General features: G+C 39.6%; 1 protein-coding gene across 2 annotated transcripts; it reads right to left on the minus strand.

The window, feature by feature from the left end:
* Window positions 1-380: 380 nt before the first annotated feature.
* On the minus strand, window positions 381-27,173 carry LOC309795546 (uncharacterized protein). Of its 2 annotated transcripts, none has more exons than XM_082607969.1 (5): window positions 26,641-27,173; window positions 25,499-25,551; window positions 11,035-11,158; window positions 10,643-10,738; window positions 381-5,391 (listed from the first exon to the last, which is right to left on the minus strand). In XM_082607969.1, exons 2-5 carry the CDS (start codon window positions 25,505-25,507, stop codon window positions 3,956-3,958), a joined length of 1,665 nt encoding a protein of 554 aa, XP_082464095.1. In that variant the 5' UTR covers window positions 25,508-25,551; window positions 26,641-27,173; the 3' UTR covers window positions 381-3,955. The 2 variants fall into 2 exon arrangements, with proteins under 2 accessions (XP_082464095.1, XP_082464094.1); XM_082607968.1 differs by lacking the exon at window positions 26,641-27,173 and adding an exon at window positions 25,885-25,919.
* Window positions 27,174-27,903: the final 730 nt, after the last annotated feature.

The raw sequence follows: 27,903 nt of genomic DNA on the forward strand, positions 1-27,903 counted from the left end.
TTCTTTGTAAGCATTTAAAGCTAACTAGTTACATCTGTAGGTTTTGATTGGAAGGAAGTCCCCTGGTATGTTATCAAGTGACAAAAGGAGGCTATACTTCAATGTGTCAGCACAATCCCATTCAAACTACACCACTCCCAGCCATAACCCCCATCATGAAAATAAAGCTCCAATGTGGGTATGAGAGAGTATGGAGAAAAGGATGAAAGGCTTTTGATGTTGGCACTTCAGAAAATAGGTACAGATAGCTCTTTTTTTTTGTTTTGTTTAAACCTTTGCAGTATATCTCATTTTTGGCAAAACATGTAACATAAATTTGGAATAGAACTCTCAAATCTTGAAAATAGAAGTATGTATACACGGGCAAAAAATCAGAATCATTTCTTTTTAAAATTTTTTATTGAAGTATAGTTCAATTACAATGTTGTGTTAATTAATGCTGTAAAGTGACTCAGTTATACATATATTTTTTCATATTCTTTTCCATTATGGTTTATCGCAGGATATTGAATATAGTTCCCTGTGCTATACAGTAGGACCTTGTTGTTATCCATTCTATATATACCAGTTTGCATCTGCTAATCCCAAACTCCCAATCCAACCCTCTCCCATCCCCCTCCCCCTTGGCAACCCCCAGTCTACAGAGAATCATTTCTTGACATTCATTATAACTATAACATTTATTTTAACTCAAAAAATGTTAGAAATTGTAGAGAAAATATAGATAAAATTTAGTAATCATTTCCCTCTTTAAAAAAAAAATGCTCAAATTTTTGTTATAAATTGTCCTCCAATGGGTTGATTGATATTTAGCTATGACCGATTTAATCTGTCACATAATACATGTTTACATTAAACTTAGTATGTAATATTTTTCTAAAGTGTGGGGCAAAGGTGGAATATACTGGATGGTGATTATTCCAAATGCTGTGACTGACTACACCCCATGAGGTGTGATTAAGAGGACAATGCAGTGACCTCGCAGCAGTTGAATATGCATATGCTGTTAATAGTTTACTACTTTCAGGGGATAAGTTGTTTTAGTGTCTAGTTTTCAACGTGCAAACACTACATTTATACATCACATTTTTTACAATCTGACAGATCAGGTCATGAACCATTTCATTCTAGACAAAACAACCCCTCTGTTTTCTTTTAATAGGCTGCTAGATTTGACTTGCTATTTTAATTGGAATACTCATATACCACTGAGTACAATGGATTATTTTTATAGCTGATTTGAGCTGGATGCTGTCCTTTTCCAAGTTTGGTATAGGGATTGTGTTAGCCTCATAGCTGATACTCTTTATATCTTAAAGACTTAGATTTTATCTACTCTAGTACTAGAGGAATTATATGGTGTAGCTCTTTAATTAGTTTTTTCTTGGTTCTTACTATATTCAGGAAACTACTACTTTTCCTGGATTTCAGACATACTAAAAAAATTGCATATAAACATATACTGTGAGACGCTGAATGCAAACAGACATTTCCTACATCTTAACAAATCAAAGTTGTATATATACACACACACATATACGTTTAAGAAAATAATGCTTTTTCTATAATTTCACATACACTATAAAAAGCTGAATATAAACATTTTCTCATCTTACTGAAGTGGAATAAACGTGTATGTATAGGAAAATATTTTTTTCCAGGATTCGGATATATAAAGTTGAATATAAACTTATAACAGATAGGCACGGAATTTCTTAGTTCACACCCGTCCGGGCACAGGGTAGTTCTGAATTGTTTCATCATCTCAATAATGTCAAAGACACAAGTTATTCCTGTGCCAATCTCAGTTTCTCACCTCCCCTGGTTGCAAAATGGCCATAATTCCAGGTATCACACAGAGACATGCATCCTGTATATAGGAAGACCATTTCCTCCTATTTTGTTAGTAAACAATATTTAACTGAAGCTCACCTGCAGACTTTTTGCTTAGATCTTCTATGGCCGGGACTGTTACACACATGCCCAGCTGCAAAGCAATTAGGAGGGCATCTGGCATTTAGACTTAGGTGGGCAGCAGGCAATCCTGGCAAAGGGAGAATGGTTAATACCAATGGACAGGAAACCAACAGTGTCAGCCAAACAATATTGGCTTATTTCTTCATCTCCTTCATTTCTGTAGTTACATATCCTTTCTCACTTATGATGCTTGAGCTCTTTCTTTCTAGGGTGCAATCTTTTTCATTTCAAAAAGTTTAAGGTGTTTTTGGGCTCTGCACTTATTTTGTTAGAGCACCTCAACATACTAGAGTTGGATGCTTATTCATTCACTCTCTCGTTCCTCTGATCAACAGATGTTTACTGGGAACCTACCAGGAATAGGCAGCACACTAAGTATAAGGAAGTGAGAATGAATCCTCGCTTTGAATTTTCCCTGTTTTCTACATATATTGAAAGAAGTTAAATTCCCTCAGAGTAAAGCTTTGGTTGCATCCTACAAATTTTAACATGAAGTTGTCTCTTTGTCATTCATTTGAATGACAATCTGCCTAATGATAATTTGCCTTGATTTCTTTTTCTAAAAAAAATTAATTCATTTATTTTTTAATTTTTGGCTGCGATGGGTCTTTGTTGCTGCGCGTGGGCTAAGTGGCGAGTGGGGGCTACTCTTCGTTGCGGTGCCCGGGCTTCTCATTAGGTGGCTTCTCTTGTTGCAGAGCACGGGCTCTAGGCGCACTCGGGCTCAGTAGTTGTGGCTCACGGGCTCTAGAGTACAGGCTCAGTAGTTGTGGCGCACGGGCTTAGCTGCTCGGCGGTATGTGGGATCTTCCCGGAGCAGGGCACGAACCCGTGTCCCCTGCATCAGCAGGCAGACTCTCAACCACTGCGCCACCAGGGAAGCCTTGAGGCTTTATTTTCTAATTCACTAAAAGAGAGGCCAGAGATCATGGCATATGTCTCTTGTTTTTTTGGAAGGTCTTAAAAAAAAATTATCTAAGTCTTCCCTCTGACCTCACAGCACCCCACTTGTATTCTACTGGGGTTCTTTACATTATGAATCCCCTAATGGGGAAAAGGGCAACCTATGAAAAGCTTCTGTTTTAAAATTTTTCTCCAGAAGGAATTATCTAACATTCCATGAAGAAAGATGATGTAAGATGTTCAGATAGTCACTGCACACATAAGGCCTTCCTCTCATATGATCTCTAATACACAATTAGGAAAACAAAATTAAGAATAAAGCCCCTCTTATTTAACACACTTTCAATATGAGCCAGACACTATTCTAAGGGATACAATGTACACAATGCTACTAAGAAATATGGTGCTAATATTACTAATTGATAAATGAGAGAATTTGGTTAAGTCATTAGCCCTATAAGAAATAAGTAATAATGGTGAAGCCAAGTAAACACTAAATATTGGTTAAATCCTTTCCCACTCTGATTCAGTTCAGATTAATTTTAGAGAATGAGCTTGCAAACATTTAACAAGAGTTGAATGGAATGGAAGAATTTTTTAACAATGTAGCCTTCCTCTAGTATGAATTATCAGTTGAATAATTAGTTAGCTAAAGCAAATTCGTGCTCCTTATAAATATTTATATTATGACTCCTGATTTCCCATAAGGGCTAATGACCCTTGATGTTGAGAAAAGTTAGAATGATTAATGTCTCTAACACTGCTTTCCTAATAAGCCTTCCCACTTTCTTTATATTCATGGAGTTTTTCACTTTTTCACCAATTGATTGAACTCTGATGTCTAATAAATTCTGAAACACAAATACACCCCTCCCAATTCATAACATTTATAAGGTTTTTAATCAGTAACAAATATCAAATTCTGGACTGCTTCACATCCACAGTATGAACTCTGATATTAAGTTGTTATCCTTAAATGCTTTCCCATATTCCTTACAATTACAGGGGTTTTTGTTTGTGTTTTACTAGTATGAATTTCCAGGTGTCAATTAAATTCCGAGCTTCCCACATGTCTTCATTCACTCCTCTGTCCTGTATGAATTCTTTGATGTTGACTAAGGTGTGAGCCACGAATAAAGGCTTTCCCACATTCCTTACATTCATAGGGTTTCTCACCAGTATGAATCTTCTGGTGTCGACTAAGTTCTGAGCCACGACCAAAGGCCTTCCCACATTCCTTACACTCATAGGGTTTTTCACCACTATGACTCCTCTTGTGATGAGTAAGTTCTGACCTTCGAATAAAAGCCTTCCCACATTCCTTACATTTATGGGGTCTCTCACCAGTGTGAACTTTTTGATGTCGGATAAGTTCTGTGCTACAAGTAAAGGCCATTTCACATTCCCGACATTTATAAGGTTTCTCACCTGTGTGAGCTCTCTGATGTCTGGTAAGTTCTGAGCCACGACGAAAAGACTTCCCACACTGCTTACATGTATATGGTTTCTCACCAGTATGAACACTCTGATGTCGGACAAGATGTGAATCAGAGATAAAAGCTTTCCCACATTCCTTACATTTATGAGGTTTCTCACCAGTATGAATTCTTTGATGTAGATTCAGTTGTGAGGCACAACTATAGACCTTCCCACATTCCTTACATTCATAGCGTCTTTCACCAGTATGAATTATCTGATGAAGACTAAGTTGTGTGTCATAACGAAAAGCTTCCCCACATTCCTTACACTTATAGGGTTTCTCACCAGTATGGATTCTCTGATGTCGAAGAAGGTGTGAGGGACGGGTAAAGGCTTTCCCACACTCCTTACATTCATAGTATTTCTCATCAGTATGAATTCTCTGATGTAAATTAAGTTGTGAGGTAGATGGAAATGGCTTTCCACACTCTGTACACTTATAGGGTTTCTCATCTATATGAATCCTTTGATGCTTACTAAGTTGCGAGTTAGAATGAAAGGCTTTCCCACATTCCTTACATTTATGAGGTTTCTCGGCAGTATTAATGCTCTGAGATTTAGTAACCTGAGCATCACGAATAAAGGCACATTTCTTATTTTCATCACTTTTTTTGCTTTCATGAATTCTCTGATGCTTAATCAAGTCTGACCTACTATTAACGGCTTTCCTACATTCTCCACATTTAGAGTCTTTTTCCTTATTATGACTTCTTTCATGTTGACTATGGTGTGATTGGTACCTGAAAGTCTTACATTCCTTGGATTCACAGGATTTTGCTCCAGTATGAGTTGTCCGAGGTGTTCTATGATCTGTGCGTTGAATGGAAGTGGATCTTTCTTCAGAGGTTATTGTGGCTTGTCTGAAACGTCCTTCCTGTAGCCTCTCCAAGTGGCATCTGATTTCTCTGTTACTTCTGACCCTAGGGTACTCAAGGGTAGAGCCTGTAAGTCTTTTTGTTATCTCTGGTTGCAGTGATTGAACTTCATAACTGTCCTTCTTTAGCATCTTGGTTTCTCTTCTAGACTCCCAGTCTGTAAGATAACAAAGAAAATAGTGGGTATTTTCACATTGTAGGAGAAAGGAAAGTTCTAAGGTAGAAATGACAAACTAAAAATAGTGAATAATGTAAACTCTTAACACTGCATTACAACTTGAAAAAAAGGGTTGGGGGGAATAAGAACAGAGAAAATGAGGGAAGCTTGTGAAGGAGGTGATTCTTCACCTCTGGTAAGAATCAGAATCAGCTGGGGAACCTGTTAAAAACATAATGTCCAGGACCCAACCAACTAAATGAGAATCTAAAGGAGTAGGACATTATCTAACAGCAAGTCCTCTCATCTCTAGCCTCAAATATATCCAGGTTTTGACTACTTCTACTATTATCTCTAGTGGCGATCACCTTGTCTGAAGCCATCCCTCACCAAGATTAACAGAATCTTGGAGTATCTCCCTATGTCCTCCTTATATTCCACACCGAACACAGTGGCTGTACTGTTCTTGTTAAAATAAGCTAGATCATGCCACTCTTCTGCTCAAAATTCTCCACTGTATTTCCCTCTCATGCAGAGTAAAAGTCAAAATCCTCCTGTGATCTACAGGGCCTTCCCTGAACTTGTCCTTCACTACCTCACTCTAACCTCACTGGCTGTCTCCTCCGCTTAGCTGACTCTGTTCCAGCTCCCTGACCAACTGGATGTTCAAACTTGCCAAGCCCACCTCTCCTTCAGAATCTCTGCCTGCAAATATCTTCCCTAAGGTATCAATATGGCTCATTCAATTACTTCATTCTGACCTCTATGCAAACACCGACTTAAGAGACCACTATTTTTTTTTTTTTGGCCATGCCCCATGGCATCTCAATTCCCCAACCAGGGATTGAATCCGGACCCTGGCAATGAAAGCACCGAGTCCTAACCACTGGGCCACCTGGGGATTCCCCAAGAGACCACGCTTTACAAAACAGGACCCTCATCACTCTACTTACTGCACTTTTCTGCAGTACACATGTCATTTAATCCATTTCTCCAACATTATTATGAAAACTTTCAAACATAAAGAAAAATGAAAAGAATCAGACAGGGAACCCCCATATTCCCACTAGCTAGATTCTACAATAAACATTTGGCTCTACTTGCGTTTTCACACATCTATCTACCCCTCCATCCATCAATCCATCTTGCAGACATTAGTATATTTCACCTCTAAACTCAACAGATTATATTTTAACTTGTTTATTTCTGTATTGTCTGCTCACCCTTCACTGTACCTATACAGAGTAAATACTCAATGACTGTTTGGTGAATGAATGGCCATTCATATATATATTTTTAATCTCCCTCCCTGATTGAGGCAACTCAAAGTGTGGCACTCACTGTTTAAATACAGTGTCTTTCCCACTGCACTTCAAAAAAAATACAAAATTCCCTACCAGACCTGCAAAACTCTATAGTATCTGGCCCCTGCTTCCCTATTCACCTTCATTTTGAGGTGCTCTCACCTTGACTCACCATGAGCTCACTATGCTGGCATCCATTTGACTCCCATATCATGCCAATTACTTTCTCATCTTAGACCCTTTCAGGAAATGTTTCATCTTCCATGAATGTTTTGTGTTCCAGGATCTCTCCATGGCCAGTTTCTCTCATTCTAAATATCTTAATTTTCTGTCATGTATCCTGTTCTTTGCCCTCGATCTTTTTCTCAGTTCTGGAATTACATATTTGTTCATCAGTTTATCTACTGGTATAATTTCTCCCTAAGTGGCCTAGAACTAACATAATACTTATTGTATGCTCTGTGATATAACCAACCCCAGCATACAGTTCAATTAATGTTAAATAAACTAATCAGTAGATTACGTGTATTCAGATGGAAATAAGCTAAAGATAATGAGATTAGGAGAGTGACTTGAGATTCAGTTATCACTCCATGCTTCTAATTATTTAACAGGTGATAGAGGTGTCTTCCTGCCTCTGATTCCTTCCCAGCTTCAAAATGCTCTCCCTACATCACTTCCGATGCATATGGCAGTTAACGCAGAAGCAAGCCTGTGCCATTAGAGCAAATCTGTTCATGTGCCAAAAACCAGTGTCCTAGAATATTGATAGTTTTACACAACAATAAAAATCTATGTAATCCTACTCAATAACAGCCCAATCAAAAAATAGGCAGAAGACCTAAACAGACATACAGATGGCCAACAAATATATGAAAAGATGTTCAACATTGTTAATTATTAGAGAAATGCAAATCAAAACTACAGTGAGGTACCACCTCATCCTGGTCAGAAAGGCCATCATCAAAAAGGCCATCATCTCCTGGGCATATATCTGGAGAAAACAATACTTTGAAAAGATACATGCACCCCAATGTTCACTGCAGCACTATTTACAATAGCCAAGACATGGAAGCAACCTAAATGTCCATTGACAGAGGAATGGGTAAAGAAGATGTGGTACATATACAATGGACTACTACTCAGCCATAAAAAAAGAATGAAATAATGTCCATCCATGTTGCAGCAACATGGATGGGCCTAAACATTATCATACTAAATGAAGTATGTCAGAAAGAGAAAGACATATATCATATGTATCACTTATATGTGGAATCTAAAATATGACACAAATGAACTTATATATGAAACAGACTCACAGACATAGAGAACAGACTTGTGGCTGCCAAAGGGGGTGGGTGTGGGGACGGATGGATTGGGAGTTTGGGATTAGCAGATGCAAACTTATTATACAGAGAGTGGATAAACAACAAGGTCCTATTGTACAGCACAGGGAACTATATTCAATATACTGTGATAAACCATAATGGAAAGAATATGAAAAAGAATATGTATATATATGTAGAACTGAATCACTTTGCTGTACAGTAGAAATTAACACAACACTGTAAATCAACTATACTTCAATTACAAAAGTGAGCTTCAATAACTACTATTATCAGACAAAACAGACTTTAAGACAAAAATTATAACTAGGGACAAAGGAAATTTTATAATTGACAATTTTATAATGACAATTTTATAATTTTATAATTACTATATAATGATAAGGAGGTCAATGCATCAGGAAATTATGTAACAGTTGTAAGTATATATGCACCTAATAATAGAGCCCGAAAATACATGGAAGCAAAAACCTACAGAATTAAAGGGAAAAAGTGGCAATTCAACAAATTGAAGACTTTAATGCTCTACTTTCAATAACAGATAGTTTGACCTGCCAGATCAACAAGGAAACAGAAAACAACACACTCTTAAAAAACCAATGAATCAAAGAAGAAATTACAAGAGAAATTAGAAAATACTTTTCAGTTTGAATGAAATGAAAACTCAACATACCAAAACTCATGGGATATGGTTAAAACAGGTCTTAAAGGGAAATGTACAGCTAAAATTGCCTATATTAAAACCACGAAAGATCTCAAATCCATAATCTAACTTATACACCTAAGGAACTAGAAAAAGAAGAGCAAACTAAACCCAAAGATACCAGAAGGAAGGAAATAAAGAGGGAAGATAAACAAAAGAGAAAAAAAATAGAGAAAATCAACATAACTATAAGTTGGTTCTTTGAAAAGATCAACAAACTGACAAACTTTAGCTAGAATGACCAAGGAAAAAAGAAGATTCATAATAATACCAGGAATGAAAGTGGGGATATGACTACCAACATTACAGAAATTAAAAGGATTTCTAGGGAATACTATGAACAACTATATGCAACAAATTAGATCACTTAGATGAAATGGACAAATTCCTAGAAAGACAACTACCAAAACTAACTCAAGAGGAAAGAGAACATATGAATAGACCTACAAAGAGATTGAACAGTAATTTTAAAATCTTCCCAGCCCGCGTGCCTAGAGCCCATGCTCCACCACGGGAGAGGCCACCGCAGGGAGAAGCCAGTGCACCCCAGAGAGAGGTGGCCCCCGCTGGCCACAACTAGAGGGGGCCTGTGCAAAGCAACGAAGACCCAACACAGCCAAAATAAATAATAATAATAATAAAATAAAAACCTTCCCACAAAGAAAAACCCAGGACCAGATGGCTTTACTGCTGAATTCTACTAAACACTTAAAGAAAACTTAATACAAATCGTTCACAAACACTTCAAATACAAATCCCTCACAAACACTTCAAAAAAACAGAAGAGGAGGGAATACTTTCCAATGAATTCTCAGGCCACTACTACCCTGATATCAAAACCAGAAAAAGGCATCACAAGAAAACTATAGATCAATATCCCTTATTTAATATAGATACAAAAATCCTCAACAATTAAAACCAAACTAAATCCACCAACAAATAGAAAGGGTAATACATCATGACCAAGTGTGATTTACCTGGGCAATGCAAAGTTGGTTTAACACCCAAAACTGTATCAATGCAATATACCATATTAATAGAACAAAGGATACAGACCACATATCTCAATATATGTAGAAAAAGCAGTTAATAAAAGTATTCTAAAACCCTTTCATAATAAACACATTCAACAAAGTAGGAAAAGTGAAGCATTATTCATAGTAGCCTAAAAGTGGAAAACCATCCAAATGTCCATCATTTGATGAATGGATAAACAAAATGTGCTACAGTCACAACATGGAATACTATTTGGCAATATAAAGAAATGAAGTAGTAGTATATGCTACAGCATGTATGAACTTTGAAAACAAACATTCTGCTAATTGTAAGAAGCCAGTCACAAAGACTACGTGCTGTGCGATTTCATTAATATGAAATGTCTAAAACGGCCAGCTCTATAGACAGAAGGCAGATTAGTCGTTGCATAGGGCTGGGTGTGGGGAGTGACCACTAACGGGTATGGGGTTTCATTTTGGGATAAAGGAAAATGTTTTAAAGTTAGATTGTTGTCATGCTTGCAAAACTCTGAATATACTAAAAGCCACTGAACTGTATCTTTAAATGAATGAATTTTATGATATGCCAATTATATCTCAACAGAGCTATTTTTAAGTCAGGACAAAACTGGACCCAAAGTGCAGGGAAAATGGTTGTCTCGTGGGAAAGAGGAAGGCACTTCCTTCCTGAAATCAGAAGGAATAAGAGCAAGGGTAGCATGAAAGTGGTGAGTGGAATGAAAATTTGGGGGCTCATGCTGACACATCCTTACTTTCTTCTCCAGATCTCAGGCTTTTCAGGGAGCTTTCCTACCAACATCTCAGAAGTGCTGCCTGCCTTCTCACAGGCCAGGTGGGTGACCACCTGCCATGGCCTTCCCCATATGAGTAACCACTACTCACCTGGGCACCATTCTTTTGTCTCCTTGCTGTTAACCATCCAAGGTTCCTTCCCCTGCTCCAATAAGGAGATCACATCTGGCTTAGAATCAGAAAATCCTGTTCAAGAAAGAAAAAAAAGACCAAGTTATGTTGTGGGTGTCCCAGAATTAAAATCAGTCCATGATTATCAGGAAAGAGGAGTAAGTAAATTAAGGGTCAAAGGAAGGGATGAAGAAGATAAAGTCTGATGGAGCAGCCAATTTCTAACTTCACAAGGCACAAAAAGCATTCTTTGTTAAGCAAGAATCATTAATTCAGTCAAGCACTTGGGAGGCACTCGCAAGAAATTTATAACAATAAACATAAGAATTCCAGAAGGCCAATTCTGAATTTTGGAGGGCAGGTAAACTTACCCAGTGAGATCAGGGTATTATAATTCTCCAACATCACATCTCGGTACAAATCCTTCTGAGCAGAGTGCAAGCACTCCCACTCCTTTTGAGTGAAGTAAATGGCCACATCTTTGAACTTCAAGTCCTGAAACCACAGGTAAAAACAAACAGAAATTAACGGGCAAAATCTTTACAATAAAATAAAAGAAATTTTGAGAAAGCAATTCAATAGGGGAACACTGTTGGGAAAACAGGATGTGCTGGACCTTTCAACACGAGTAAGTCAACAGCTCAATATCAAAAACAAACAACCCAATCAAAAAATAGGCAGAAGACCTAAATAGACATTTCTCCAAAGAAGACATACAGATGGCCAAAAGGTACATGAAAAGATGCTCAACATTGCTAATTATTAGAAAAATGCAAATCAAAACTACAATGAGGTATCACCTCACACCAGTCACAATGGCCATCATCAAAAAGTCTATAAAGAGGGCTTCCCTGGTAGCGCAGTGGTTGAGAGTCCGCCTGCCGATGCAGGGGACAGGGGTTCGTGCCCCGGTCCGGGAAGATCCCACATGCCACGGAGCGGCTAGGCCCGTGAGCCATGGCCGCTGAGCCTGCGCGTCCGGAGCCTGTGTTCCACAACGGGAGAGGCCACAACAGTGAGAGGCCTGCGTACTGCAAAAAAAAAAAAAAAAAAAAAAAAAAAAAAAAAAACATCTACAAAGAATAAATGCTGGATAGGGTGTGGAGAAAAGGGAACCCTCCTACACTGTTGGTGGGAATGTAAACTGATACAGCCACTATGGAAAACAGCATGGAGGTTCCTTAAAAAACTAAAAACAGAGCTACCATATGATCCTGCAAGCCGCTCCTGGGCATATATCCAGAGACAACCATAATTCAAAAAGATACGTGCACCCCAGTGTTCACTGCAGCACTACTGACAATAGCCAAGACATGGAAGTAACCTTAATGTCCATCTACAGATAAATGGATAAAGACAATGTGGCACATTTATACAATGGAATATTACTCAGCCACAAAAAAGGAATGAAATAATGCCATTTGTGGCAACATGGATGGACCTAGAGATTATCATACTAAGTGAAGTAAGCCAGACAGAGAAAGACAAATATATGATATTGCTTATATGTGGAATCTAAAAAAAAAAGATACGGGCTTCCCTGGTGGCGCAGTGGTAAAGAATCTGCCTGCCAATGCAGGGGACATGGGTTCGAACCCTGGGCTGGGAAGATCCCACATGCCGTGGAGCAACTAAGCCCGTGCGTTACAACTACTGAGCCTGCACTCTAGAGCCTGAGAGCCACAACTACTGAGCCCACATGCTGCAACTACTGAAGCCTGCACGCCTAGAACCCGTGCTCTGCAGCAAGAGAAGCCACCACAATGAGAAGCCCACACACTGCAACGAAGAGTAGCCCCCGCTCGCCACAAGTAGAAAAAGTCCGCACGCAGCAAGAAAGACCCAACACAGCCAAAAATAAATAAAAATAAAATAAATAAATTTATAAAAATAAATAAATAGATTTAAAAAAAGATACAAATGAACTTATATACAAAACAGAAATAGACCCACAGACATAGAATACAAACTTATGGTTACCAAAGGGGAAAGGTGGGTGGGGGAGAGATAAATTAGGAGTTTGGGATTAACATATATACACTACGCTTTATAAAACAGATAATCAATAAGTACCTACTGTATAGAAGAGAGAACTACACTCAATATTTTGTAATAACCTATAAGGGAAAAGAATCTGAAAAAAATATATGTATAACTGAATCACTTTGCTGTACACCTGAAACTAACACAACATTGTATCAATAAATTGATTATACTTCTATTAGGAAAAAAAAAGAAAGAAAACATGGATAGGTCAGTGTGGAAACAGGGATGATCACAGCACACGTCCTTGGTGTGCACATCATTCTTTTTTTTTTTTAATTGAGGTACAGTTGATGTACAAATTATATGTTTCACGTATATAACAGTGACTCACAATTTTTAAGTTATATTCCATTTATAGTTATTATAAAATATTGGTTACATTCCTTGTGTTGTACAAATCATTCTTAAACATGCTTGCTACTACAGATATAACCTCTTGGCATTATCCTCTTCCATTGTTTATTCCCAGGCCTGGGTGGATAAAGTCCAGATAATTGGTGTCTTCCAATTAAATGAAGCTGTACATACATGTACATAGCACATGTTATGTTCAGCACATAACACTGTGACCATCTCCTTCCATTCTCTCATTTTAAAATTTTGTTTAGAAGTCTGAAGAATTCAGGAATTCCCTGGCGGTCCAATGGTTAGGACTCAGCGTTCTCACTGCCAAGGGCCTGGGTTCAATCTCTAATAGGGGAACTAAGATCCCACAAGCCGTGCGGAACAGCAAAAAAAAAAAAAAAAAAAAAAAAAAAAAAAGTCTGAAGAATTCAAAGATATCTTTAAAAATCTCTCTCTCTGAACATAGGATTTGGATATAACTTATGTGATTTAATTTCTTAAAAACTCAGGTTCATATTCAATCCTAGCTGTTTTCCATGTCGCTATAAATAGACATCAATTTCATTGGCTGTATGATGCCCCATCTTATGTATTCAATGTTCTTATTTTGCAGCACTAGCTTAGACAAGTTCTCTTGCTGTTACAAAAGTCGTTACTTCTCAATAATTTATGCATCTGGTTAAATTGTTCCTGTTACAATAAGTTGTCCCTAACTATACTCTCCTTGTTCCAGAACTACTAGGACTGATGGAGTAAGATCCAGACTCACACTGATGTGACCCAAGATGAGTATACACCACACAAGTTCAAAATGGACCCACAGACTCCTTGGAATATCACATAACTTCATATACTGAATCTACCATATTCCCAGTCAAAAAAAAATCTCAAAGCTAAAGATATGGGTAAATACTGAGAATGCAACAAATCAGTGTCAATTACCTTCTTGTTTATCTGGAAAACCCAAGTTTGCAACATGGAATCTCACTTAATGACTCACCTCCACTTCATCAAAGCACAGCTCGAACAAGGGAGGTATAAAATTTTCAGCAAGGGTTGATTTTCCCATTCCATCAGTACTCCTGGTGGAAGGATAAGCACTTATGGAATGCTAAGGGGTTTTCTGAATAAATAGCTAAACATTTGTTGGAGAACAGAGACAATTATGGGACAGCAGCCTTTGGTAGCATCACTCATTGGAATAGGAAGAAGTGGGGAACAAGTCCCTTGGAAAGGCTCAGGGAGGCAGGCAGTTTCAGGAAAAAGAAATCCACTGTTCAAATCTTCAAGAATAAAAAATGCTTTCAATGAAGGAGAGAAGAAACATCAATTCATATAAACAATGGCTTTTAGGGTTGCAAAACCAGATCATTTATATCCTGGGCTCATCTAAGAGAAAAGCAAGCTTAAAAAGGCAAAGGAAGAAGAAGCAAGAGCAGCCCTGAGTCACCAGACTGACCTCAGAATTCCCAATGGACTGAAAATGAATTTTCCTCTCTCCTCTTCTGTTCCTATCTTCCTGCTTTTGGCAACCGCGTGCGTACACACACACGCACAGAGTCTCTTTCTCTTTCTTGATTTGAAGGAGAATAACAAACCTTTGCTTTCCCTGAATCCCAGGGAATCCAACTGTCCATAATGTATTCAGAAGAAATACCTTTCCCACTGTCAGGAGCTCATCTGAGCCCAGAAGGGCCTGCTCTAACCTGCCCTGGGTAGACCCTTGTTCTACCTGAAAGACACTGAGATCCGCAGCCATGGAGGCATCTCAACGACATGACGGCACCCTCAGGCCCAGGAGCACAGGATATTTAGGCAGGCCCAGCCCTGGACGGTTTCTGCGACAGAGGTCTCCAGCCCCCTCCAGGCCTAAGACTCAGGTACCTCCTTGGCTTTGTTCCCATAACCCAGAACTAGGGCCCTTAGAGCCCAAACTGGAACCTCTTTCCACAAAGACCCTATCCAGAATCACCAGTACTGAGCCAGTACATGAAACCGTAATTCTCAGAATCCTCGTGGCCAGTACATTCTGGTTCCCAACCAAGATCACCCATGGCTTTCCTGCCTGACATTATTCCTTCTCACCCCACCCTCAGCCTTCCTGCTGATAGGCAGTGTTCACTGCATCTCAAGCACAATTATTGCGCATTAAGCACTTTAAGTTCCTGGTGCCTTGTATGTATTAATCCTCAGGAGAGGCCTATGAATCTTAACACAAAGGAAACTTTAGGTTAGAGAAGTGAAGTCATTTACTCAAATCTGCAGTAAGCAATGGCATTGCTGGGCTTTAAATCTAGATTTCTCCCTCTATATCTGAATGCCTTCCACTTCTGATTCTTGCAGATGCAGCCAGGGATTTCCTGATCCTTTGCAAGAACCCTGAGCTGGACTCTGCACTTAGGGAAGCAGAAAATGCTTGGTCTGCTCTGTTTGTCACTGCTGAGCACAGCACTCTATGAGGGAAAATTAAAGGTAGAAGGGAAAGGGAGGAAAGAAGCAGTTCTGCAAACAAAATTCCTTTATCCAAAAATTTCAACCAAAATCCCCCATGACTCTGGCTCTGTGTGGGCACTGGGAACATGATGAGTCTGACCCAGCATTTGTCCTTAAAAAGCTCAGAATCAGGGAGAAAAACAGAAAAATAGAGACAATCACCAGACATCAAGCTCTGTGGGGTACTGGTTACCACGACCAAATCACCAGCTGAAAAACAATGTACTGAGTATTAAAAAGATTTTAACGGAATGTAATGATGAACTGGCAAAGACGGAAAATAATCTCGAGAGGCTAAAACTAAGTCAAAATGGGAACGAAGAGGAGTGTGCTGAGCCACTGACGCTTATTTTACCAAAGAACCTCTGCTGGGCCCAGATGACCATAAGCTTTTATATTCATGACCTTAAAGGGCAGGGAGAGAGGAGATCAAGCCTACAGCTGGCCAGATGGGAGTCCAATTGGTTCTGCACTGCAAAGACCTCGGACCTCTAGGACCAGGCCCTCAGAGTAAGGGAAAAGTAGAAGCAGCACTCCCATTCTCAGGGGCTACAAGGAAAATTGCCTGACTTGAACTCTGGCTGCTGGTGGAAGGAAAATATTCTCCCCTGAGGAACTGTAACCACAAATTAGCCCTCACACAGGTCTCAGCTCACATTCCTATTACTAAAGTGAATCTAAAAAACCTACCATCTATGAATCTACTTTAACGTGGTTCTGGTTTGGCAGTGCTCCTGGAGGAAGCAAGCCCAGATGTGTCCTAGAGGAACAACCTTCATCCAGACCTCAAGAATCCATGGGTAGAATTCCAAGGAAAATGACCAAAGAGTCAAAAATAATAAAACAACACAACATTGTGAATGAACTAATGCCACTGAACTGTACACTTTAAAATGATTAATTGTATGTTATGTGAATTTCACCTAAATAAAAAAATTAAATAAAAATGAAACATGCAAAGAGGCATAATTCCATGATCCAATAGTCAGGAAAATGAACTGTTTCAACTTTCATTATATTTGAAAATTTCCATAATAAAATGTTGGAGGGAAAAGATCACACCTGCAAAAATTTACATATTATGCAGATAACGCAGGTATATGTTTTTTAAAAAGAGGGTAAGGTATTAAGAAACAAAACTCCACGAAAATAACAGGCAGATTTAAAAGAAAATAATTTAAAACTTCTAGAATAAAAACCACAATACCTAAAATTAAATCATACAATGGCTGGAATAAATATCTCTGAAGAGAAAAATTACTGGACTGAAATATTTAAAAAGAAATTACACAGAATGCTATCAAAGACAATGTGGTAAAGTATAAGAGGTTAAGAAGATAAAGTAAGAAGGTTTAACAGATACCTAACTAGAGCTCTAGAAGAAAAAAGGAGAAAGGACTGAAAAAGGTAATAATTGAAGACATAATGGCTAAGAAATTTTCATAACTGGCAAAAGAAAGCATTATTCAGAAGCCAAATGAGTCTCAAACAATAAATAAAAAGAAATCCAGGGCAATTATATCAAAACTGCAGAGCATTAAAAACAGAGACTATGTTAAAAGTAATTTGATATTAAAGACAGATTGTCTACAAAAGAATAACAGTCTGACTGACAGATGTCTATTCAACAGCAACAATGTAAATCAGAGATGACAGAATAAAAATTCTCTCTCACAAGGGAGGACAAATAAAAACATTTTCAAAAAGCCAAAAGAACAGAAATTCATTAATGTATGTACTTCCAACTAAAGGAAAGTGTTCCCAGATAGAGGGTTTGAGATGTAAGAATGGTGAATGGTGCCGTTCTTTAAAATGGCAAAAATGTGGATAAACTAAGCTAACATTCAATATATAAAATAATAAAAATGTTTTATGGACTAAAAAAAAACAATGAAAGAAAAATACCTGACTACAATATAAGCTGCTTGATAGCTGGAATATCTAGTTCCTTATACTATTCAGCAAGAGCATAAAGATGTTCTTTACTTTCAGACACTGGTAAGAAAGTATGTTAAGATGTCTAAGGTAACCAATAAATAAACAAACATAGTTTATAACTTTCGAACTCACAGAAGGGAAAAGGGAATGAGATAATAAAATACAGAAAAGGTAGAATAAAAAGCACAAACTAAGTCAACAAAGATACTTTCAATTATGTCAGTAATTACAACCACTGTATAGACTAAATGCTTTCATTAAAAGATACAGTTGGTCAAAAACCAAAGCCCAGTTATATGCTGTTTATAAGAGACACATCCAAAACATAAACATCCAGAAAGACTGTAAGTAAAAGGCTAATAGATAACATGTACACACCTAACAAATAATAAATATATATAGTACACACACATACACACAAAACAAAAAGGAACAAAATTATGACAGATAAACCCTCATCATTATGGGAGATTTAACATACCTCTCAAAATAACTGATAGATAACACAGATAAAAAGTCAGTAAAAATAGAGAACGTTTAAATAATAAAACTAGTGAGCTTGATTTACTGGCCACATACAGAAAAATGTACCCAACTCAAATAATAATCACCTCAATCATATCTGGAAGATTCAGAAAAACTGACCACACTGGACTTTAAGACAAGACACAAACATTTTTCATGAATACATACTAATAAAAAGATGCACCTTAATAGGATTGGAATGGAATGGAAGAGAAGTAAATAAATAATCAGAACAAGAGAACAACCTTGCCCAGACCAATAACAATGTGCCATGAAGTGAAGATTTTGATTAACACTGCACTCAAAGCCTCCCCCCATCCTACCAAGGGGGAAAAAAAAAAAGGAGAGAAGGGAACACTATGACATACTTTATGAGGCTAGACCAGAAGTCAGCAAACTTTTTCTATAAAGGGACAGAAAGTAAATATTTTATGCTTAAAATTTTACTTATTTATTTATTTTTGCTGCATTGGGTCTTTGTTGCTGCGCACAGGCGTCTCATTGCGTGGCTTCTCTTGTTGCAGAGCACGGGCTCTAGGTACGAGGGCTTCAGTAGTTGTGGCTCGTGGGCTCTAGAGCACAGGCTCAGTAGTTGTGGTGCACAGGCTTAGTTGCTCCGCAGCATGTGGGATCTTCCCGGACCAGGGCTCAAATCCATGTCGGCTGCATTGGCAGGCAGATTCTTAACCAGTACGCCACCAGGGAAGCCCAAGTAAATATTTTAAAGTCTGTGGGTCATTACTGTCTCTTGCAACTACTCTACTCTCACAGGGGCATGGAAGTAGCCGTAGACATTACATGAATGAATGAGTGTGGCTATGTTCCAATAAAGCCTTATTTATGGACACTGAAATCTAAATTATACCATTTTCATATGTCATAAAATATTATTCTTCTTTTAATTTTTTTTCTAACCATTTAAAAATGTAGAAAACATTCTTGGCTTTTACAGGCCAGGGCCACAGTTTGCTGACTACTGGACTAGAGTAACCTTGACAACATAACTTGCATAAAGATTTTATGAAAAATGGAAATTATAGGCCAAGCTTATACATGTTGCAGATGTAAAAATTCTTTTTTCTTTTTTTCTTTTTGTGGTACGCGGGCCTCTCACTGTTGTGGCCTCTCCAGTTGCGGAGCACAGGCTCCGGATGCGTAGGCTCAGCGGCCATGGCTCATGGGCCTAGCTGCTGCGCAACATGTGGGATCTTCCCGGACCGGGGCACGAACCCGTGTCCCCTGCATCGGCAGGCAGACTCTCAACCACTGCGCCACCAGGGAAGCCCAGATGTAAAAATTCTAAATAAATTATTAGCAAACTGAATTCAGCAATATGAAAAAGAATCGTAATACATCATGGCCAAGTTAGGTTTCTCCTGGTATAACAAGGTATAAATGATTTTAGAAATCAATTAAAGTCACTAAGCACATTAGCAAATTAAAAGAGAAAATCCATAAGATCACCTCAAGAGATGTAGAAAGGTGTTTCAAAGAATTCAATATTCATTCGTGATTAAAAATTCAGAGCAAATTAGGAATAAAAAGTAATGTCTCTAACCTGATAAAGGACATCTTGAAAAAAACCAAAAATCCAAGAGAAAGCATCATAAATAGAAGTGAAACATCAAAGGAATCCTCTCTAAAACTGGGACTAAAAAAAGGTGCCCACATTCTCACCAGTCAATACTGTTCTGGGAGATGGAGCCAGTGTGATAAGACAAGAATTAGCACCAAATAAAGACTGAAAAAAGGAAAACATCAATATTTACAGATAACACAATTATTTACACACAAAAAGTGTCCTTATTCATCAATGATATGATTATCTAAGTTAGATGACCCCAAATCCAAAAGAACCTACAAGATATTACAATAAATGAGAGTTCAGCAAGTTGGATGGATATAAAATCATTATCTAAAAATCAATTTCATGTGTGTATACAAGAAACAATGAGAAAATTAGTCTAAAAATTAATACCATTTACAAAAACCACAAAATATTAAAATACCTAGGAATAAAATTAACAAAAGACATGTAAGACTCCAGTTAAAAAACTTTATTGGAAACCATTATACAAGACTGAAATCAGCAGAGTTATACCACAGAGTGAGAGGAAAACTCAATACTGTAAAAATGTCAACATTCCACAAAACGATCAAAGATTCAATGCTGTACGAATTGATAGCCCAACTGGGTTTCTACATAACCTGACCAGCCAATTCTAAAATTTATATGGAGAATCCAAAGGCCAGAAACAGCTAAGTCACTCTTCGAGGATAAGACTATGATGGTAGAGGAACATGACTTACCAAATATCAAATATTATTACCAAGCTGTCTTAATTAAGACAATGTGGTTTTGGTGGAAGGATAGACAAATAGGCCAGCGGGGAAAAACAAACAGACCAGTGGATTAGAAAGGACAGAATAGACCAAAGAGCATATATTGAGATAGATAGATAGATAGATAGATGAACTTAATTTATGACAGAATTGCCACTGAAGTACAGAGAGGAAAGGATGATTGTGGAGTAAGAAATTTGGCCTCCAAAGAGAGATTCTTGCCTTTGTCTAGCTAATAGGACAACCTCTAAACACTTGGAATTGCCCAAGTGACAGGAGTGTCTTTATTATTTATGGTGGGCCCCCAAGACCACATATGTTAGTTTATGCTAACGAAACGATGCAGGGTAGGGGCTGGCCATGCCAGAAAGACCAACCATGTAATCAGAACCTCAGGGCTTTGGGTTATGTGATATCAGCTTGACTTCCAGGCAAGTAGGGAAGGGAGATGCTGGAGACTGCATTTAACCACGTGAAAATGATTCAATCTTGCCTATGCAGTGAAGCCTCAATAAAAACTCTAGACACTGAGCTCAGGTGAGCTTCCCTGCATGTTGTCACATATCAATATTGGGAAGGTAAACTTCAAGTCTGGAACCCTCCCAGATTCTATCCTACGCATCTTTTCCCTTGGCTAATTTTGTTGCTGTTATTGTTCTATCTGTCCAGTAAGACTGCAAGTTTTTTTCATCGAAGTATAGTTGATGTACAATATTATATGCTACAGGTGTACAATATAGTGATCCCTTGGCTAATTTTAATGTATCCTTTCCCTGTAATAAATGTGACCATGAATATAATAGCTTTCAGTGAGTTCTGTGGGTCTTTCTAATAAACTGTTGAACCTGAGGGTGGTTGTGAGAATTTCTAAATTTATAGCCAGCTGGTCTGAAGTGAGGGTGGCCCTGGGGCCTTCAAACTTGCAGCTGGTGTCTGAAGTGAGAGCAGGCAGTCTTACAGGGTTTATTCCCTTAGGCTGTGCAGTTTGCCTAAAACTTTGCAATGGCCTTTTCCATAAATGATGCTGGGATGTTAGTTAGCCGAATGGAAAAAGTAAAATCGGACCCTTGCCATACACCATGGTAAAAATCAACCTCAAGTGAATTAAAAGCTTAAACACAAAAGGCAAAACAAAACCATTTATAGAAAACATTATGGGAGAATATCTTTACTCTTAGGACAAAAGAGATTTCTTAAACAAGACATACATAAATTAGTAAAGGAAAACAGTGTTAAATTTGATGGCATTAAAATTGAGAATTTCTACTATCTAAAGGTTAGAAGTCAAGACAAAAAATGAGAGAAAGCATGTACAGCACATATGACTGACAAGCCACAATATTTAAGGAATGCTTACAAAGCATTAAAGGGAACGAAAAACTGGAAATATAAAACTCAGTAGAAAAATGGTACTTCAGAGAAGAGAAAGCATGAAAGGGGAGCTCAACCTCATTTAAAACCAAGATACGCACATTTAAATTCAGAATAACATAGCAATTCACGCCCACCAAATGGGTAAAAATTGAAGTCTGACAGTACCAAGTATTTGGTGAGGATATGAAGTAACAGGATTTATTACTGGGTATAAACACTAGAACAACTGGGCAATGTCTAGTGAGATTAAAGATGCACATACCCTATGACCCAACAATTCCATTTCCAGTTATATACCTAGAGAAATTCTTGTGCATGATACCAAGAGACAAATTCAAGGATGTTCACAGGAATAATGACTGTAATATGAAAGAAAAAATCTATATATTTATACAGTGGATGGCTATACAGTAGGATAAATTCACAATGTGAATGAATCTCATGAATATACGTTGAGAGACAAGTAATGAAGTTGCAGAAGATTCCAAACAGTTTGATTTTATTTATATCAAATTTTAAAATGACAATAAACACATATGATTAAAACTGTAAAGAAAAGCAAGGGAAAGAAAAACATAAAATTCAGAATAACAGTTACCCCTGAAGGGCAGAAAAGGGAGTTGGATCGGGATGATTCACAGCCCACATGGGGTTTTTTAACAATGCTTAATGCCCTACTTCTTAAATATGGGTGTTCAGTCATTCACCACACCATAAACATTTTTTACTATTCAACATTTAATAAAAGCAGTTTTTAAACGAGAGTTACAACACAGTGTGATAAGAACAGATGCAACACAGGGGAATGCAGTCACTCAGAGGCAGCAAGCGTAATCAGGAAAGTGAAGTAGGCTTCACAGAACCTTGAGAAAGTGGTGGTGAGGGGTAAGCGCCCCTCTTGTGCTTCTTGTGCCATGGAGGCCAGAGATAGCACTGGGCGTTCTGAGAAAGGCTAAAGTCAAGTCAGAGGGGGGCAGAGGAATGAGACTGAAAACAAGTATCAGCTCACGAGACCTTCAGAGCTTCTCACAGGTCAGGGTTTTTTTTTTTTTTTTTTGCCGTGCCATGTGGACTGCGGGATCTTAGTTCCCCGAGCAGGGATTGAACCCGCGCCCTGGGCAGTGAACGTGTGCAGTCCTAACCACTGGACCACCAGGGAATTCCCTCACAGGTCAGGGATTTTAAGCAGGACACATGAGCTCCGATTACAAGTAGAAGAAACTTCCTATGGGAAATGAGGTACAGTGACTTACTTAGGTTGAGGGGTATGTGAAGAATTTCCTGTAACATGTAGAAGATTAACTGGGGCCCTGAAAAGGAACAGAACTCCAGCAAACAAAAACAGACCAAGCAGCATTCCAAGCAGAGTGAACGTGGTAAGTTGGAGGTAGAGAGGGAGACTAATTGAATCCTGTGTGTCTGAGGAGCAGACAGTTCACTGGGGTAACTGGTGAGGGATTCTGGGCAAGGAGTAGATAGAAGCGATGCTGAAGAAGTCCAAAGGGATCAGAACAGAAAGGTCTTGGGTGACGGTCACCTCTGCCAGGACTAAACATACCATCTTCACTCACCACTTTACTCCAATACTATGATTGGTGCTCTAGTAAATAAAGAATGTGCTTTTTAGTAAATAAACAATGAATGTGAAAGAGCTAGAGCTTTATCCTGAAAGTAACAGGGATTCACTGAATAAAGGAAGTGACACAACTGGACTGTTTTATTTTGGAGGAATAGCCTAGAGCCAGGGAGTACAATTAAATCAACGTATCACCCACTTCCACAAAAGTCTCATCTGGCACACAGACAGTGGAGTGAGGTCACAGGGCATGAGACCAAGGAGCAGGAAAGGGACAGATGCAAAGGGATCTGCCACTGCACTGAATGTTGGGGACATCAGGAAGTAGGAGTTGGGGACCTCCCGGTTGCTGGTGTAAGTGCACATTCAGGTGAATTTCCATTACCAGCATATTCCCCAAACCCTGTAGACTACATTATACAGAAGAAGTTATGAGGAAGCCATGGTCTGAGAGCTAATAAATGGTGGAAATGGGGTAAGACTCTACCCTTTTATGCAGTGCAGAGCCTCTTATTAATACAGCGAAAGGACGATGATCACTCTGAGGAGAGGAGGAAACAGAAGGAGAAATGGACAGTCGAAGGTTGGAGGGCAAAGGGGAGCGAGACTTTCTTCCTCACCAAAATGTGCTGAGAATTGATGGGGAGAATGTGGTCCTCTCCTGAGAATCTTAGGAAGGGTCCGGCCAGAATGGAAATTGGAAGACAAACTCAGTAAGTTCTCACAGGATTCAGAAAAGTCAAAGAGAAAGGAAGAAACTGATTCATCCAGAAAAGAAAGAATATTTCTTTAGTCTTTAGGGTGAAAAGAATCCTTGAAAAGCAAGTGGACAGAATTAATAAAGGAAGACTTACACTCAGACACATAAAACCCCGAATCTCACATACTACAAATACCATGCCATTCTTTAAAATCAACTAGGAATTTTACAGCTAACATTCTCTAGTTATATCTCAAACCAGATACCTTAAGGATTAAATTGTTTAGACGAAAGTACTTTAGAAAAATGAGTGACTTTCTATTTTTGTGGAGAAGACCTTCTGGCATGACATAAAGAGAACATTTTTTGAAAACTGTGAATCTTAAAAACACACAAAACATACATTAACCGTGAAAAAATATTTCTAAAACAACCTATAAATGACAGAGAAAATATGCTTAACGTATAAACTGACAAACGGGCAAAGGAAATCAGTAGGCAATTTAGAAATCCCAACTGTACCATTTATTAACTGTAATTTTGGACCAAGTGACTTAACAGAATCTATTTTCTCATCTGTCAACTTAGAATAATAATATATTTCATAAAATCTCAGATGCCACTGACTGTAAAGCCACCATTACTTTATATACCACGAAAGAAAAAAAATGCAATCAATGAAACTATAACTTACAGGGAATTGAAAAACCCATCCTGATTTCAGAGAAGTTAAAATGTGGGGGGAAAAAGTATCACTGAATTAATGAAAAACAGTCATAACTGACTCATTGGGTTGTTATGTGGCTTCAACAAGATAACACATATCAAGGACTTCAAATACAAGTAGCTCAAAGTAAACACCCAATAAGTTAGTTGCTTCCATTAGTAATATGATCCCATTCTGTAAACAAAATTACATACCCACACATACGTGCAGACAAAATAATTTTAAAACATTAATAGTGATTAACCTCTAGGTGGTGGGACCATGGGCCATAAACTTTAATAACTTACTCAAATTTTGAAATTTTTGCAAAAATCCTATATAACTTTAATCGTTAGAAAGAGAGCAATTAGGTTATTTCTATTTGGGGGGGGATATCTAAATCTGAAGGGGGCAGGCAGGCATTCCAGGCTGTTAGAAATTTGGAAGCAAATAGGCTACTGCATGTGACTCTGGAGGGGACAACAAAGAAATTAGTGACACTTAACTTATTCTGTTCTTCAACTTCCCTGCCAAACCACGTAGGCACATCCTGTCAAGACTGTTATAGCACTGAACAAAATCCAGGGAAATGGAAAATCCAGATCAGATAAGACAATGTATGCAAGGCAGACAGCCCAGGTTTAGGTTCCTGGCTAGTTGAAGAGGAAACCGTCTCCTCCCCTTTCTCCAAATCACTACTGTAAATCTCTTGGCTAGAATCCTGAAATAGGATAGTGTCCTGAAAACAGAGAAGCCCTTTCCAAGAAGAAAACTGCAAATACAACTTACCTCCGCCATGACTTTTGATGCCCAGCAGCTCTTTTCTCCTCCTCTTCTGGATTCTTAGAGAAGGAAAAAGGTAGAAAATGGTTAAGAAACTAAGAGACAGCAGGTCCTTCCTGGAGCCCAGAGGAGGCCGAGTCAGAACAAACCCCTACCCCACCCCAGGCACTGAGAGGGAGCCCCAAACCAAAGAAGCCTGCAACCCCACCACCCTCTCTCATCATTAAAAAGAAGAGCAGGCGACCTTAGGGGCCCAGATGGGAGTCCTGGGAAAGACTCCCAGACTGTGGCCTCTTTCCTCCATAAGAGCCTGACTTTGGGTATTTTCAGACCCCAGTATCTTACACTGAGCCCAGATCTGTGGCTCCAAGAAACATCCCAATTGGATTCACCTGTTAAAGATTCCCACATTCCTGTCCTTTAGGCTGGGGGCACCTGCCTGGGCCTTGGTGGCCACACGGTGAAAGAACAGAGAAGTGGAAGGAGGGCGTCCCAACCCAAAGCTCTAGAAACCCCCCCCCCCCCGACACCACCATAAACAGCCCCAGGAGCGCCATTCACTGCGCTGGAGAGCGAGCGGCTGCAGCTGTGCCAGTTCTTGGGCTGGAGAGTGCAATGAGAGCGCAGTTCCGGCCTGAGGTAGACGCCCGGAACCCACCCACCCGCGCAACCCACTCAGAGCCGACCAAAAATGTACAAAGAGGGCGCCATTCCCAGCTCCGAAGGGCAGAGGCTGCGACGTGGCCACATTGGGCGCGCGCACACAGAGCCACAGAGAGTCCCGCTTTGATAGGGTACCCACCACAGCCCCGCGAGGCACTGGTTGCCGAGCACCGGACGTCTGGCGCACAAACCAACACCAGGGAGTATCTCACGGACTTTCTACCCAGGCAGGAGGCCACACAGCTACGACACCCCTGACCTCCAGGCATCCCCAGCCCGCCCCCGCGCCAGCCTGAAGCCACACCCTCCCGTGATGGCGCGCGGCCCATACCTCCCACCCCCGAGTGTGGACAAGCGGCCTGGAGAGCACCACCCTTCCCGTCGTCCTTTATTTTCCAAGCGCGGCCACGCAGCTTGGACATGCCCGACAGCCACCCATATTTAAAACTCCCGACAGACCCCAGCCCTGCCCCGAGCCTCCTTACCGTCCACTTCTCCGGGGTCCTCTCACTCCAGTCTGATTGAATCCGCCCCAAACCAGTGAGCGAGGCAACCTGGAATGCCCCCGATCCTTTGCGTCCGAACTCCCGGCAACTCACAACGGCCAGCGAACTTCGGCAGGAATCCGCATACACCGCGGAGCCCTCGGGGAAATGTAGTCCAGAGGGGGAAAAATCCAACTAGAGCCTGAACCGGCACAACGGTCTTCTCCGCCCCAAGTCGCGTCGTGTTCCAAGCTTCAGTGAAGCCCAGTCCTGACCGCCCAGCCGCACGCGAGCATCCTCCGAGAACCTGGGCGAACCCACAGGTCGAGGTAGCAATAGGTGGCTGCGGAGGGGTAAGAAAGGGCTGTGGCCCGTGGAGACTTCTGGGAAATGTAGCCCACAGGCGGGGAAAGGGGGTGCTCAAGTTTCCGCTGAGAATTCATTCCCAGGTCCCGGGCGCCGCCGGGAAGTGCAGTCCTCACTCCGGAACGCCGGAACGCTGCAGCCTGCAGTCCCGGCTTTTCAGCAAGATTTGGGCGGGGCCCCAGGGACGCCCGGTAGGGGCAGGGCCCACCCTGGAGGCGTCTGGGAAATGTAGTACCAGCCTAGCGTGTTGGGGACGTGGCGGGGGAGAGTCTGAAGGGGAGCAGTAGAGTTCAGGGTGGGGGAGTCTGAGAAGGGCCCGGGGAGGTTCAGGAAGGACAACCCTGAGTCCGGATTGGAATACCAATACTCAACGCTGTATACTATGTAATACTGTTTTCAAACATTTTATAAGTACATAAATATAGATTAAAAGACACAGGTAATAAGATCGCTGGAAAGTCACACTAACATTTGTTAACGGTAGTTAGTTTCTAGGATGTGTGAGTTTTTTCTTTTTACTTTAAGAGTATCACCTTATATTTTGGCCATTTTCATGTCCTTCTTATAAAACATTACTTATTAAATTTTGTTAAATATAAAATGAATAACTATTGTGGATGCAAATAATCAATAAACATCTACAAAAAGGAATAGAAGAGAGTTTTATTCCAGCTGCGGTGAGGACTATAGTGGGGGATATAGCCTCTCAGTAGTTTTGAGAAACTGCTCCAGAGAAGCATGGCTTTCAGCATAGTTTTATATCTTGTCAGAACAAAGTACATCAAACATGACATGGCTACATTCCTTCAAGCTTTCAAAAGAGACAGATTAGCACGTACACAGTGAATCAGTATAGGCTTGGCGTCTGGGAAAGGAACTTTATCTTTAAAGGAGAAC

The sequence above is a fragment of the Mesoplodon mirus genome, assembly GCF_964341445.2.
Source record: "Mesoplodon mirus genome assembly, chromosome: 19".
Lineage (NCBI taxonomy): Eukaryota > Metazoa > Chordata > Mammalia > Artiodactyla > Ziphiidae > Mesoplodon > Mesoplodon mirus.